The sequence below is a fragment of the Phyllobates terribilis genome, unplaced genomic scaffold, assembly GCF_046119375.1.
Source record: "Phyllobates terribilis strain yellow unplaced genomic scaffold, ASM4611937v1 Scaffold_12__6_contigs__length_324123572, whole genome shotgun sequence".
Classification (NCBI taxonomy): domain Eukaryota; kingdom Metazoa; phylum Chordata; class Amphibia; order Anura; family Dendrobatidae; genus Phyllobates; species Phyllobates terribilis.
The window spans coordinates 15,904,594-15,920,299 of NW_027362772.1; the positions used below are offsets into that span (position 1 = coordinate 15,904,594).

Consider the following 15,706-nt stretch of genomic DNA (forward strand, 5'->3'; position numbering starts at 1 on the left):
TGTTAAGAGCAAATTCTGCGAGAGGCATAAACTCAGACCACACCTCTTGATTGTCTGCCACAAAACAACGCAAAAACTGCTCAACATCCTGGTTCTTTCTTTCTGTCTGTCCATTAGACTCAGGATGATAACCAGACGAAAATGACAAATGGACTCCCAACCTGTCATAAAAAGCACGCCAAAAGTGAGCCACAAACTGAGGTCCTCTATCAGAAACAATATCCGTGGGAACGCCATGGAGCTTGACAATCTCCTTAACAAACGCCTTTAGCGAGTGTCTTGGCGCAGGGCAACTTAATGAATGGAACCAAGTGACACATCTCACTAAAACGGTCTACGACCACCCAGATGACGGTGAAACCCTCGGACACAGGAAGTTCAGTAATAAAATCCATAGTGAGATGCGTCCAAGGCGCACTAGGAACCTCCAGAGGGCAAAGCAACCCCGCAGCAGGAGTATGTGAAGACTTAGATCTAGCACACACAGTACACTGACGCACCCACTTGATGACTTCCTTCTGCCATCCAGGCCACCAAAAACTGCGACCCACAAGTCTCTTGGTCTCAGAAATTCCTGGATGACCTGCCAACCGAGACTCATGACACTCAACAAACTAATCTCTCCTAAAGGTCCTAGGCACAAACAACCTCCCATGGGGAGTGTTAGATGGGGCATCCTCCTGAGCTTTCAGAATCCCATTCTCCAAAACGGAGTCCAAAGCCGCCACCACAACTCCTTTCTGTAAAATGCTCTCCTGCTCCTCGGCACCGACCGTAGGAGAGAAGCTGCGAGATAAAGCATCAGCTTTAACATTCTTAGTACCAGGGATATAGGTAACAGAAAAATGAAACCGAGAAAAAAAAAGTGCCCACCTAGCTTGACGGGCATTCAAGCACTTGGCAACATCCAGATAGATCAAATTCTTATGATCAGTAAAAATCTGAATAGGAAATCTAGCGCCTTCGAAAAAATGACGCCAATGTTCAAACGCGAGTTTAACCCCTTTACCCCCGAGGGTGGTTTGCACATTAATGACCAGGCAAATTTTTACAATTCTGACCACTGTCACTTTATGAGGTAATTACTCTGGAACGCTTCAACGGATCCCCCTGATTCTGAGATTGTTTTTTCGTGACATATTGTACTTCATGATTGTGGTAAAATTTCTTCGATATCACTTGCGTTTATTTTTGAAAAAAAGGAAATTTGGGGAAAATGTAGAAAATTTTGCAACTTTCAAAATTTGAAATCTTATGCCCTTAAATCAGAGAGAGATGTCACACAAAAGAGTTAATAAATAACATTTCCCACATGTCTACTTTACATCAGCACAAATTTGGAACCCAAATTTTTTTTTGTTATGGAGCTATAAGGGTTAAAAGTTGACCAGCGATTTCTCATTTTTCCAACAAAATTTACAAAAACATTTTTTTTTAGGGACCACATCACATTTGAAGTCACTTTGACAGGTCTTTATGACAGAAAATACCCAAAAGTGACACCATTCTAAAAACTGCACCCCTCAAGGTGCTCAAAACCACATTCAAGAACTTTATTAACCCTTCAGGTGCTTCACAGGAATTTTTGGAATGTGGAAGAAAAAAATGAACATTTAACTTTTTTCACAAAAATGTTACTTTAGACCCAATTTTTTAATTTTCGCAGGGGTAACAGGAAAAAATGGACCCCAAAATTTGTTGTGCAATTTCCCCTGGGCACGCAGATACCCCATATGTGGGGAAAAACCACTGTTTGGGCGCACGGCAGGGCTCGGAAGGGAAGGAGCGCCATTTGACTTTTTGATTGTAAAATTTGCTTGAATAATTAGCGGACGCCATGTTGCGTTTGGAGAGCCCCTGATGTGCCTAAACAGTGGAAATCCCCCACTTGTGGGGGAGCTCCAATGTTTAGGCACACACGCAACATGGTATCCACTAACAATTTGAGCCGATTTTCCATTCAATTTGTTAGCGGACACCATGTCGCGTTTGGAGAGTCCCATATGTGCCTAAACAGTGGAGCTCCCCCACAAATGACCCCATTTTGGAAACTATACCCCTCAAGGATTTTATTAAGGGGTATAGTGAACATTTTGAACCCAGAGGTACGACACAGAATTTGATAACATTAGGTCATCATATTGAATAAGTTGTCATTACTCTTGAGCGCAAGTGCTCACTACTTGAGTTAGCATCGGGTACTCACGTATGCACCATGTACTGCGTTGTGCTCAAGTGAAATGCTCGAGTCCCCGCCCGCATGTTTCACGGTTATTAGACACCCCCAAAAAAACATGCGGGGATCACTCGTGCATGGCAGGCAATCCCCGCGAGATTTTTTTGGCCGCGAAGCATATGGGGCGGAGACTCGAGCACCCGCGATACTCAGTGCATACCCGAGCACCCGATGCAAACTAAAGTAGCGAGCACTTGCGTTCAACACTAGTTGCCATATCGTCATTTTTTTTTTTTTTACTTTTGAAAAAAAAAACAGCCCCAAACCTAACATTAGCACAACCCCAACCCCAGCCCTAGCGTTTATTTTTTACGCCGTTCCTTGCACGGTATAAGTGATGAGATTACTTGCGATTACAGCGATACCAGAATCATATCGGGTTTTTATGATTGACAACTGTCACACACTAAAAGACACATATTTTGTAAAATCTAGTTTTTGCATCGCCATATTTTGGCCGACAGTCATGTGACGGCTTGTATTTTGCGGGATGACTTGACGTTGTTATTGGTGCCATTTTCAGGCATGTGACATTTTTTGATCGCTTTCTATTCCAGCTTTTGGGAGGCAGAATAAACAAAAACCAACAATTCAGGAATTGTGTTTTTTTACATTTTTTTATTCTGTTCGGCGTGTGGTAAAATTGATAACGTAGCTTTATTCTTCGGGTCAGTACGTTTACAGCGGTACCACATTTATATCGTTTTTTAAGTTTTGGCGCTTTTACACAATAAAAGCTATTTTATAGAAAAAATTATTTTTTTGCATCGCTTTATTCTGAGAGCTGTAACTTTTTGATTTTTCGGATGATGGAGCTGTATTGCGGCTTGTTTTTTGCGGAACAAGATGACGTTTTCAGCGATACCATTTTTATTTATATTCGTCTTTTTGATCGCGTGTTATTCCATTTTTTGTTTGGCGGTATGATGATAAAGCATTGTTTTCTGCTTTTTTTTTAAATTATTTTTTACCGTGTTCACTGAAGGGGTTAACTAGTGAAACAGTTTTATAGGCCAGGTCGTTACGGACGCGGCAATACCAAATATGTGTACTTTTATTGTTTGAATGTTTTTTTTTCTTAATATTTATTGATGGGTACATTATATTTTTATTTTTAGTGGATTATTTTATTTTATTTTTTTTTTAAATATTTTTACAATTTTTTTTTTCACCTTCTGGGAGCTTTTTTTACTTTTTTACTTTGTCCCACTATGGGACTTTCACTTTTTTTATTCTGATCGCCTGCATGGCACAGGAATGCAGCACCATCCCTGTGCCATGCAGGCTGTCAGCGCTGGACAGGGAGAAGATAGTTTGGAGATGCACTGCGCATGTCCAAACAATCTTACTGCTGTCTGGTGACCCGGATGTTGTCTTGACGACATCGGGTCGTCATGGCAACACCCGGGAAGCCGTGGCAGACAGCGCTGGAGGCCGGAAGAGGAGGTGAGTATACCGATCACCTCCCCTTGCCACTGCAATGCTGCGATCGACTTCGATCGCAGCATTGTGGGGGTTAATGTGCTGGGAGCGGTGCGGGACCGCTCCCTGCACATAGTACCGGGCGGGTGTCAGCTGTGACAATCAGCTGACACCCGGCGGTGATCGCGCCCGCACAGCCTGTGTGCGCGCGCGATCGCGATGACGTACTAATACGGGTCAGGCTCTTAAAGCCCAGGGCACTGACGCGTATTAATACGTCATGGGCTGTAAAGGGGTTAATAGCCAACAACTCCCGATTTCCAACATCATAATTCAGTTCGGTTTCTGAAAATTTCCTCGAAAAGAAGGCACAAGGATGTACTTCACCCTTGTTCTCCTGAGACAAAACTGCTCCGACCCCCACCGAAGAAGCATCGACCTCGACCAAAAAAGGCTTGGTCTCATCAGGCTGCATAAGGATAGGGGCAGAACTGAACCTCTCTTTGAGATACACAAAAGCTTCAATGGCTTCAGTAGTCCACTGGACCGTATTTGCATCTTTCCTGGTGAGATCGGTTAGAGGTTTAACAATTACAGAAAAATTCTTAATGAATTTCCTGTAATTGGCAAAACCCAAAAACCTCTGTAGAGATTTCAAACCATTAGGCCTAGGCCATTCCTGCACAGCCTGAACCTTCACAGGGTCCATCTCAAAGCCCTCGCTGGAGACAATGTAGCCCAAAAAACTAATTTTCTGCACAGCGAACTCACATTTCTCCAGCTTAGCAAAGAGTGAATTATCACTCAATAACTGCAACACTTCACGTACACTCTGCCAATGGGACTCTAAATCTGGTGAATAAATCAAAATGTCATCCAAATACAACCACATTCTTACCAATCAAAGGTCTCAGGATGTCATTAATAAGGTTCTGAAAAAATGCCGGTGCATTGGTAAGACCAAAAGGCATCACCAGATTCTCAAAATGACCTACCGGAGTGTTAAAAGCAGTTTTCCATTCATCACCCTCCTTCACACGTAACAAATTGTATGCCCCCCGGAGATCAATTTTAGAGAACCACTTGGCTCCCACTAACTGGTTAAACAAGTCAGGAATTAACGGCAATGGGTAGGAATTGTGTACGGTAATCTTATTAATTTCACGAAAATCCAGACATGGACGTAAACCGCCGTCCTTTTTTTTAACAAAGAAAAATCCAACTGCCACAGGCGACTTAGAAGGTCTAATGTGACCAGCAGCCAGGCTAGTCTGTATGTATTCCTCCAAGGCCTTTCTTTCAGGGATAGTCAGATTAAACAAGCGACTTTTGGGAAGAGTAGCACCCGGAACAAACTCAATGGCGCAATCATAATCCCTATGAGGAGGTAAAACTTGCGACTCCTCCGAAAAAAACTTCCAAAAATCTTGAATAGGTACAGGTAATTCCCTTTTTTCCACAGCTGCAATGCGACCATTACAACATTTATCATAGCACTTCGGAATCCAAGACTTAATCACATTAGTAGACCAGTCCAGTAAAGGATTATGCAGTTTTAACCAAGGCAATCCTAGAACAACTGGAGAGGGCAAATTATCCAAAACAACCAAGTCCAAAATTTCTTGGTGAACTCCATTGATAGTGAGAGGAAATGCAGCAGTCTTGTGAGTAATACATTTCAAGGGAGTGTTATCAATTGCAACCACAGAAATAGGTGATGACAAAGGTTCGGATTCCAATTTAAGGTTTTCCAAAAACCCTTTATCAATCACATTAAGTGTTGAACCACAATCCACAAATACCTGAAATTCAATCAAATCTCCCTGCAGAGTAGTACACCCAGAAAGAAATACTCCTGCAGAGCGTAAACAAGCTATACGGGCGTAACTGACCTTTTTTTTTTCTTTACTTAAGCGACGCTCACAATACTTAATCAAATGATCAGCTTTACCACAATAAAGACACAAACCCTTGGTGAATCTCCGGTCTCTTTCTTGAGAGCGGAGTGACATCGCCCCAACCTTCATTGGTTCTCCACTGTCAGAGCAGATTTTCTGGGAACTAGGACCTGACGTTACAGGAGTTTTTACATTATTGACCATGGACCTTAGTCTCCTGTCCACACGAACAGCTAACTGCATAGCCTCCTGCAGTGTCTCAGGTGCAGGAAATGCAATTAGCAAATCCTTAACCCTTTCACTCAGACCAGCAAGATATAAACATCTCAGCGCCGAATCATTCCACTTAACTTCTGAGGCCCATCTCCTGAAGTGTGTGCAATAATTTTCAACATCATCTGACCCCTGATTCAAACGTCAAAGTTCTGATTCAGCAGATGAGATTTGATCAGGATCATCATATAATAGCCCCATAGCAGAAAAAAATTCCTCAACAGACCCCAAACATGGATCATTAGGTTGGAGAGAAAAGGCCCACCCCTGTGGTTCCTTGCGCAAAAGTGACATAATAAAACCAATGCGCTGTGATTCATTCCCGAGGATCTTGGTCTCAAACGAAAATATAACAAACAAGCATTTTTAAAGAAAAAAAAATCTTGCTGTTTACCACAAAAAACATCAGGCAGTCCTACCTTGGGTTCGACAAAATGCGCTCCAGAACAGCTACTCACGTGTTGCTGGAGCTCGGCCACCTCCAGAGACAATCCCTGCAGGCGTTGAGCCAACTCCTGGATGGAAACCATACTGATCCCCAAATTTCTTTCCTTTAAGTTTTTTTGGGCTGGACTTACTGTTATGATCTGCAACAAGAACTAAGGAAAGATAGGGGAAAGCAGTCCCTACAGTAAGACTAAGCTGAATCCCTACAATGTAGTGGGCTGCCTGTTCCTAGTGAACAGACCCGCCTTAGTCCTAGACTAGTCTGAACGAAGACCTATAGAATTAAGGGAGGGGTCCCTAAAAGAACTAAGGACTAAGGACTGGGACAAAAATGGGACACCTCCTAACAGAAGTTGTTGCAGAACACAAAAGACAAACAGACAAAAAGTACTAGAGGTCCCAGAGGACCAAGCGAACTGACAGAGATAGGCACCGAAGCACCAGGCTAGCAAGACAGTCAAACAACACTGAAGTCCAGCAAAGCCAGAAGGGCGGAGCTGGAATATAAAGGCAGATGGTCACGTGACCGAAAAACACAAGATAGAAAAAACTAACAGGAGGGTTCTAACAGCCATTATACTCTATGGAGGACTATGTGGGCCCATTATACTGTATGGAGGACTATGTGGGGCCATTATACTGTATGGAGGACTATGTGAGGCCATTATACTGTATGGAGGACTATGTGGGGCCATTATTCTGTATGGAGGACTATGTGGGGCCATTATACTGTATGGAGGACTATGTGAGGCCATTATACTGTATGGAGGACTATGTGGGGCCATTATTCTGTATGGAGGACTATGTAGGGCCCATTATACTGTATGGAGGACTATGTGGGGCCATTATTCTGTATGGAGGACTATGTGGGGCCATTATACTGTATGGAGGACTATGTAGGGCCCATTATACTGTATGGAGGACTATGTAGGGCCCATTATACTGTATGGAGGACTATGTGAGGCCATTATACTGTATGGAGGACTATGTGGGGCCATTATACTGTATGGAGGACTATGTAGGGCCCATTATACTGTATGGAGGACTATGTGGGGCCATTATTCTGTATGGAGGACTATGTGGGGCCATTATACTGTATGGAGGACTATGTGGGGCCCACTATACTGTATACTGATTGGCCTACGACTTTGCCCAAGTTTTTATTTTTGCCCTCTGTGTGTTTGAATTTGACATCTTAAGTCACAGAGAATAAATAACCTTTGCTTCTTGTCTACTTTGCATGTCCTTTTATTTTGTTAAGGTGTCAGAAGGGTTAACATTTTCCAGGAATTTCCCTTTTTTTCAACCAACTTTACATAACCTATTTTTTAGGGCCCTATTCACCTTAGAAGTCATTTTGAGGGGCTTATATAATGGGATGCCCCTCCCAATACTGCACCCCAAAAATTACTGAAAACCACTGTTTAACCCTTCAAGTTCTTCACAGGAGTTAATAAAATGTGAAATAAATTCCATTAGATTGTTGCCAATATCCCTTTTTTGGGGAGGGCTTTTGGTTTTGTATGGCAACTATAGGACCCTGCTCGCAGGGGTTGCCAATGGGTTTAATGCCGCCATTATTTTGCCACGGGTGCAGAACGTTCCACGATTCCGACATTCTAGAATCCTACAAACTACAAAAAAAGGCCACATTTCAAATAACTTCATTTGTAAAACACATTCTACATAATAACACGGACTCCACATAGAAAAGCCTCACAAGGATTTACTCCTCCTCACAACTAAGCGGGAAATTTCGCCTTTATGACACACAGAAAAGCCCGCTAGGCCGCACAGCCTGCCGGGAGCTGTAGTTCCTACAAGCCACATTTTCCATTCAAGTAAATGGGAGTTGAAAGCGGAAGAAGACTCCTTACCCACAAGGCAACACGGCCCTAAAATGTGCTACTTATGGGTCATGTAGTCCACAATCACATAGAACACCATTAACAGGGTGACTTTTAAACTACATTGCCCATCACGCCTTGCGCTCCCTGTATATGCAGCAGTTCGGCCATTACTCGGGATTTTTCCTTAGTTGCCCCGTTTCACTCCGTCGTATGCCGCCTATCGTTACATGACATGTTATTACTAGACACCACTCGTTGGCGGCGCTTATAGCGCCGAGCTGCTCCTTTCTTCTCAGAAATCGAAGCCGTTCGGACATGACTACATTTCCCGCCACCCCCTGCGCTCCTTTGCAGCCGTACGCCGTAACTTTCAGCGCGATGCTTGTTGGGAACTGCAGTCCTCCGTCTCACTGAGCACTGCTCTTATCCCATTCGACAGGACTACATTTCCCAGGGTTCCCCGAGCCTAGAGGCGGCAGAGACATTGGCGCCGGCGCTGTGAGCATTATTATTGTAGTTCTCAGAGCGGATCAAGATGGCGGCTGCGGCCTCGGCTGGTCCCGGAGCCTCGGGCTCCGTTCGGGGCCGCTTTCCCGGCCGGCCGTGGGTGGGAAGAAGCGGGAACCGGGCGGACAGAGTTCGGGTGCCGTTTCCCAGCATTGGGCGAGCGGCGGCGGAGATCGCAGACCCCGTGCAGCTCCGGATCCTCGAACTCCACCTGAACATGCAGCGCCTGGCGGGGGCCTGCGGCCGGGACAGTGACAGCGCCGAGGTGGGCGGCAGGAGCAGGGAGGAGCGCGGCGGGCGGGCGGTGATACAATGTATCCGATCTGTCTGTGCAGTGTATCCACACAGGGTATCCAATGTATCTAATCCTCTGTGCTGAGATCTGCGGCCCCAGGGGGGCGGTGAAGAACCGAACAGGAGGGACCCCAATGTGGGGGGCAATCTGAGCCCTCACTGCTAGCTGCTTCTTCCCGGCGTCCGTCTTCTGTCACCTGCTGCTCCCCTGCGCCATCCGCTGTCACCTGCTGCTCCCCTGCGCCATCCGCTGTCACCTGCTGCTCCCCTGCGCCATCCGCTGTCACCTGCTGCTCCCCTGCGCCGTCCGCTGTCACCTGCTGCTCCCCTGCGCCGTCCGCTGTCACCGGCTGCTCCCCGGCGCCCGTCCGCTGTCACCGGCTGCTCCCCTGCGCCGTCCGCTGTCACCGGCTGCTCCCCTGCGCCGTCCGCTGTCACCTGCTGCTCCCCTGCGCCGTCCGCTGTCACCTGCTGCTCCCCTGCGCCGTCCGCTGTCACCTGCTGCTCCCCTGCGCCGTCCGCTGTCACCTGCTGCTCCCCTGCGCCGTCCGCTGTCACCTGCTGCTCCCCTGCGCCGTCCGCTGTCACCGGCTGCTCCCCTGCGCCGTCCGCTGTCACCGGCTGCTCCCCGGCGCCCGTCCGCTGTCACCGGCTGCTCCCCTGCGCCGTCCGCTGTCACCGGCTGCTCCCCGGCGCCCGTCCGCTGTCACCGGCTGCTCCCCGGCGCCCGTCCGCTGTCACCGGCTGCTCCCCGGCGCCCGTCCGCTGTCACCGGCTGCTCCCCGGCGCCCGTCCGCTGTCACCGGCTGCTCCCCGGCGCCCGTCCGCTGTTACCCATTTGGCTACTGTCAGCATTCTGTTGCTCTCTGGTATCAAACGTTTCAGACTTGGGGAGGGGGGGGGATTTTTTTTTTTAAACAAAGCCCCCCTAAAAAACAATGTTACTAGTCTGCAGGGAGACCCCCGGTCGATCAGTTATAGATGTGTTATCTGTATATTAGCAATGTCTGAGATGGGTAAAGCGTCTTATAGTCTGTGGGGTCTGGTGATTTCTGATGTCATTTTATACTCCAGAGCTGCACTCACTATTCCCCTTGTAAAGTCAGTATAGAAATAATTATGTACACAGTGACTGCACCAGCAGAATAGTGAGTGCAGCTCTGGAGTATAATACTGGATGTAACTCAGGATCAGTAATGTAATGTATGTACACAGTGACTGCACCAGCAGAATAGTGAGTGTAGCTCTGGAGTATAATACAGGATGTAACTCTGGATCAGTAATGTAATGTATGTACACAGTGACTGCACCAGCAGAATAGTGAGTGCAGCTCTGGAGTATAATACTGGATGTAACTCAGGATCAGTAATGTAATGTATGTACACAGTGACTGCACCAGCAGAATAGTGAGTGTAGCTCTGGAGTATAATACAGGATGTAACTCTGGATCAGTAATGTAATGTATGTACACAGTGACTGCACCAGCAGAATAGTGAGTGCAGCTCTGGAGTATAATACATGATGTAACTCAAAATCAGTAATGTATGTACACAGTGACTGCACCAGCAGAATAGTGAGTGCAGCTCTGGAGTATAATGCAGGATTTAACTCAGGATCAGTACTGTAATGTATGTACACAGTGACTGCACCAACAGAATAGTGAGTGCAGCTCTGGAGTATAATACAGGATGTAACTCAGGATCATTACAGGATCAGTAATGCAATGTATGTACACAGTGACTGCACCAGCAGAATAGTAAGTGCAGTTCTGGAGTATAATACATGATGTAACTCTGGATCAGTAATGTAATTTATGGACGCAGTGACGCCACCAGCAGAATAGTGAGTGCTGCTCTGGAGTATAATGCAGGATTTAACTCAGGATCAGTAATGTAATGTATGTACACAATGACTGCACCAGCGGAATAGTGAGTGCAGCTCTGGAGTATAATACAGGATGTAACTCAGGATCAGTAATGTAATGTATGTACACAGTGACTGCACCAGCAGAATAGTGAGTGCAGCTCTGGCGTATAATACAGGATGTAACTCAGGATCAGTAATGTATGTACACAGTGACTGCACCAGCAGAATAGTGAGTGCAGCTCTGGAGTATAATACAGGATGTAACTCAGGATCAGTAATGTAATGTATGTACACAGTGACTGCACCAGCAGAATAGTGAGTGCAGCTCTGGAGTATAATACAGGATGTAACTCAGGATCAGTAATGTAATGTATATACACAGTGACTGCACCAGCAGAATAGTGAGTGCAGCTGTGGAGTATAATACAGGATGTAACTCAGGATAAGTAATGTAATGTATGTACACAGTGACTGCACCAGCAGAATAGTGAGTGCAGCTCTGGGGTATAATACATGATGTAACTCAGGATAAGTAATGTAATGTATGTACACAGTGACTGCACCAGCAGAATAGTTAGTGCAGCTCTGGAGTATAATACAGGATGTAACTCAGGATCAGTAATGTATGTACACAGTGACTGCACCAGCAGAATAGTGAGTGCAGCTCTGGAGTATAATACTGGATGTAGCTCAGGATGAGTAATGTAATGTATGTACACAGTGACTGCACCAGCAGAATAGTGAGTGCAGCTGTGGAGTATAATACAGGAGGTAACTCAGGATCAGTAATGTAATGTGTTACCTCCTGTATTATACTCCAGAGCTGCACTCACTATTCTGCTGGTGCAGTCACTGTGTACATACATTACATTACTGATCCTGAGTTTCAGTCTGTATTATACTCCAGAGCTGCACTCACTATTCTGCTGGTGCAGTCACTGTGTACATGCATTACATTACTGATCCTGAGTTACATCTTGTATTATACTCCAGAGCTGCACTCACTATTCTGCTGGTGCAGTCACTGTGTACATACATTACATTACTGATCCTGAGTTACATCCTGTATTATACTCCAGAGCTGCACTCACTATTCTGCTGGTGCAGTCATTGTGTACATACATTACATTACTGATCCTGAGTTAAATCCTGTATTATACACCAGAGCTGCACTCACTATTCTGCTGGTGCAGTCACTGTGTACATACATTACATTACTGATCCTGAATGTACACAGTGACTGCACCAGCAGAATAGTGAGTGCAGCTCTGGAGTATGATACAGGATGTAACTCAGGATCAGTAATGTAATGTGTGTGCACAGTGACTGCACCAGCAGAATAGTGAGTGCAGCTCTGGAGTATAATACAGGAGGTAAATCAGGATCAGTAATGTAATGTAAATACACAATGACTGCACCAGCGGAATAGTGAGTGCAGCTCTGGAGTATAATACAGGATGTAACTCAAGATCAGTAATGTATGTACACAGTGACTGCACCAGCAGAATAGTGAGTGCAGCTCTGGAGTATAATACAGGATGTAACTCAGAATCAGTAATGTAATGTATGTACACAGTGACTGCACCAGCAGAATAGTGAGTGCAGCTCTGGAGTATAATACAGGATGTAACTCAGGATCAGTAATGTAATGTATATACACAGTGATTGCACCAGCAGAATAGTGAGTGCAGCTCTGGAGTATAATATAGGATGTAACTCGGGATCAGTAATGTAATGCATGTACACAGTGACTGCACCAGCAGAATAGTGAGTGCAGCTCTGGAGTATAATGCAGGATGTAACTCAGGATCAGTAATGTAATGTATGTACACAGTGACTGCACCAGCAGAATAGTGAGTGCAGCTCTGGAGTATAATACAGGATGTAACTCAGGATCAGTAATGTAATGCATGTACACAGTGACTGCACCAGCAGAATAGTGAGTGCAGCTCTGGAGTATAATACAGGATGTAACTCAGGATCAGTAATGTAATGTATGTACACAGTGACTGCACCAGCAGAATAGTGAGTGCAGCTCTGGAGTATAATACAGGATGTAACTCAGGATCAGTAATGTAATGTATGTACACAGTGACTGCACCAGCAGAATAGTGAGTGCAGCTCTGGAGTATAATACAGGATGTAACTCAGGATCAGTAATGTAATGTATGTGCACAGTGACTGCACCAGCAGAATAGTGAGTGCAGCTGTTGGGTATAATACAGGATTGTATCTGTCTTTGGTGTTATAATTTGTGTCCGGTGACTTTGGTTGGTTTCTCCTGGTTTCTTCCGCTGATCTGTGTTTGCTGATTGTGCCCTTGTGACTTCCCCGGTTGGTTCTGTGGATCGGATGATGATGCTTTTGTCTGTGTTCCCTGTAGATTGCAGATGATGGGAGTGTCTGTATTCTCCTGTATTCCGCTGTGTCCTCCGATGTGACATTTCGTTATCTTGATGTCCCTCATGGCTGGTGCAGGATGACACCCAGTGATGGCCGCCGTGTCCGTGCGCAGATTATTCCCATAGTGTGTAGTTCTAGTGTTTCTTGCATGAACCAGAAAGCTCAGGATGAGCAGAGCTAGTTGTGGGACATCTAATAATTTTTTCACCGTTCTGACGTTTGGGGTTTTGTTTTTTGCAGGAGAACGTGCATTTTTTTTTGACTGTTTAACGCACATTACACAATACTTTAATTATTTTTGCCCCTGTCCTGCAGCTGTACTATTTGGGATTTTGCTTTTATTCTGTCCCTACAAAAAGAAATCCACTTCTACCAAGTTCCATGTTTTGCTCTTTTTACATTTTTTTTTCTTGATTTTTATTTTTTGTTCCATTATTTTAATTTTAATAAATTGAAGCCATTTTTATTTTTGTTGCAATTTTTGGGGAACTTGCAATATTTTGATTGTCTTATTTTTTGGTATCGTGTTTGGAAAATGATAATTTATTTGATTGTTTGTTTTTCTGTATAAAGTTAACCATTCAGGGTAATTTGATACTTTGGTATTCAGACTTTTATAGAATATGATTGTGTGTATATAATGGGTGGTGTTTTTTTACTACTTTTTTATGTATTTTTTTTTTTTATCTCACTTAAGGGACTTGATCCTGCGATAAATTGATCTAGTATTATACACGTCACTACCTTAGTAGTCAGCGGCACTGACAACAGGTGTATTGTGCGGACAGCCTCGGGGGTCTTTCTAGGTTCCCAGAATTGACTGTACAGGTTCCCTATGATGTCACCCCGTCATAGGATCTCTGTGATAATGTGGGGCACATTATACTGTATGGAGGACTATGTGCGGCCATTATACTGTATGGAGGACTATGTGGGGCCATTATACTGTATGGAGAACTATGTGAGGACATTATACTGTGTGGAGGACTATGTGGGGCCATTATACTGTATGGAGGACTATATGAGGACATTATACTATGTGGGGCCCATTATCCTGTATGGAGGACTATGTGGGGCCCATTATCCTGTATGGAGGACTATGTGGGGCCCATTATCCTGTATGGAGGACTATGTGGGGCCCATTATCCTGTATGGAGGACTATGTGGGGCCCATTATCCTGTATGGAGGACTATGTGGGGCCCATTATCCTGTATGGAGGACTATGTGGGGCCCATTATCCTGTATGGAGGACTATGTGGGGCCCATTATCCTGTATGGAGGACTATGTGGGGCCCATTATCCTGTATGGAGGACTATGTGGGGCCCATTATCCTGTATGGAGGATTATGTGGGGCCCATTATCCTGTATGGAGGATTATGTGGGGCCCATTATCCTGTATGGAGGATTATGTGGGGCCCATTATCCTGTATGGAGGACTATGTGGGGCCCATTATCCTGTATGGAGGACTATGTGGGGCCCATTATCCTGTATGGAGGACTATGTGGGGCCCATTATCCTGTATGGAGGACTATGTGGGGCCCATTATCCTGTATGGAGGACTATGTGGGGCCCATTATCCTGTATGGAGGACTATGTGGGGCCCATTATCCTGTATGGAGGACTATGTGGGGCCCATTATCCTGTATGGAGGACTATGTGGGGCCCATTATCCTGTATGGAGGACTATGTGGGGCCCATTATCCTGTATGGAGGACTATGTGGGGCCCATTATCCTGTATGGAGGACTATGTGGGGCCCATTATCCTGTATGGAGGACTATGTGGGGCCCATTATCCTGTATGGAGGACTATGTGGGGCCCATTATCCTGTATGGAGGACTATGTGGGGCCCATTATCCTGTATGGAGGACTATGTGGGGCCCATTATCCTGTATGGAGGACTATGTGGGGCCCATTATCCTGTATGGAGGACTATGTGGGGCCCATTATCCTGTATGGAGGACTATGTGGGGCCCATTATCCTGTATGGAGGACTATGTGGGGCCCATTATCCTGTATGGAGGACTATGTGGGGCCCATTATCCTGTATGGAGGACTATGTGGGGCCCATTATCCTGTATGGAGGACTATGTGGGGCCCATTATCCTGTATGGAGGACTATGTGGGGCCCATTATCCTGTATGGAGGACTATGTGGGGCCCATTATCCTGTATGGAGGACTATGTGGGGCCCATTATCCTGTATGGAGGACTATGTGGGGCCCATTATCCTGTGTGGAGGACTATGTGGGGCCCATTATCCTGTGTGGAGGACTATGTGGGGCCCATTATCCTGTGTGGAGGACTGTGCGGGGGGGGGCCATTATCCTGTGTGGAGGACTGTGCGGGGGGGGGCCATTATCCTGTGTGGAGGACTGTGCGGGGGGGGGCCATTATCCTGTGTGGAGGACTGTGCGGGGGGGGGCCATTATCCTGTGTGGAGGACTGTGCGGGGGGGGGCCATTATCTTGTGTGGAGGACTGTGCGGGGGGGGGCCATTATCCTGTGT

The 15,706-nt window shown here is 45.7% G+C and overlaps 1 protein-coding gene across 2 annotated transcripts in view; it reads left to right on the forward strand.

The window, feature by feature from the left end:
- The first annotated feature begins 8,642 nt into the window (after nt 1-8,642).
- KMT2B (lysine methyltransferase 2B) overlaps nt 8,643-15,706 on the forward strand; it is a 79,972-nt gene continuing 72,908 nt past the window's right edge. For both annotated transcript variants that reach the window (XM_073655573.1, XM_073655574.1), the window contains exon 1: nt 8,643-8,898. In XM_073655573.1, the coding sequence (XP_073511674.1) occupies nt 8,662-8,898 (237 nt within the window). In that variant the 5' untranslated portion in view covers nt 8,643-8,661. The remainder of the gene's footprint in view (nt 8,899-15,706) is intronic.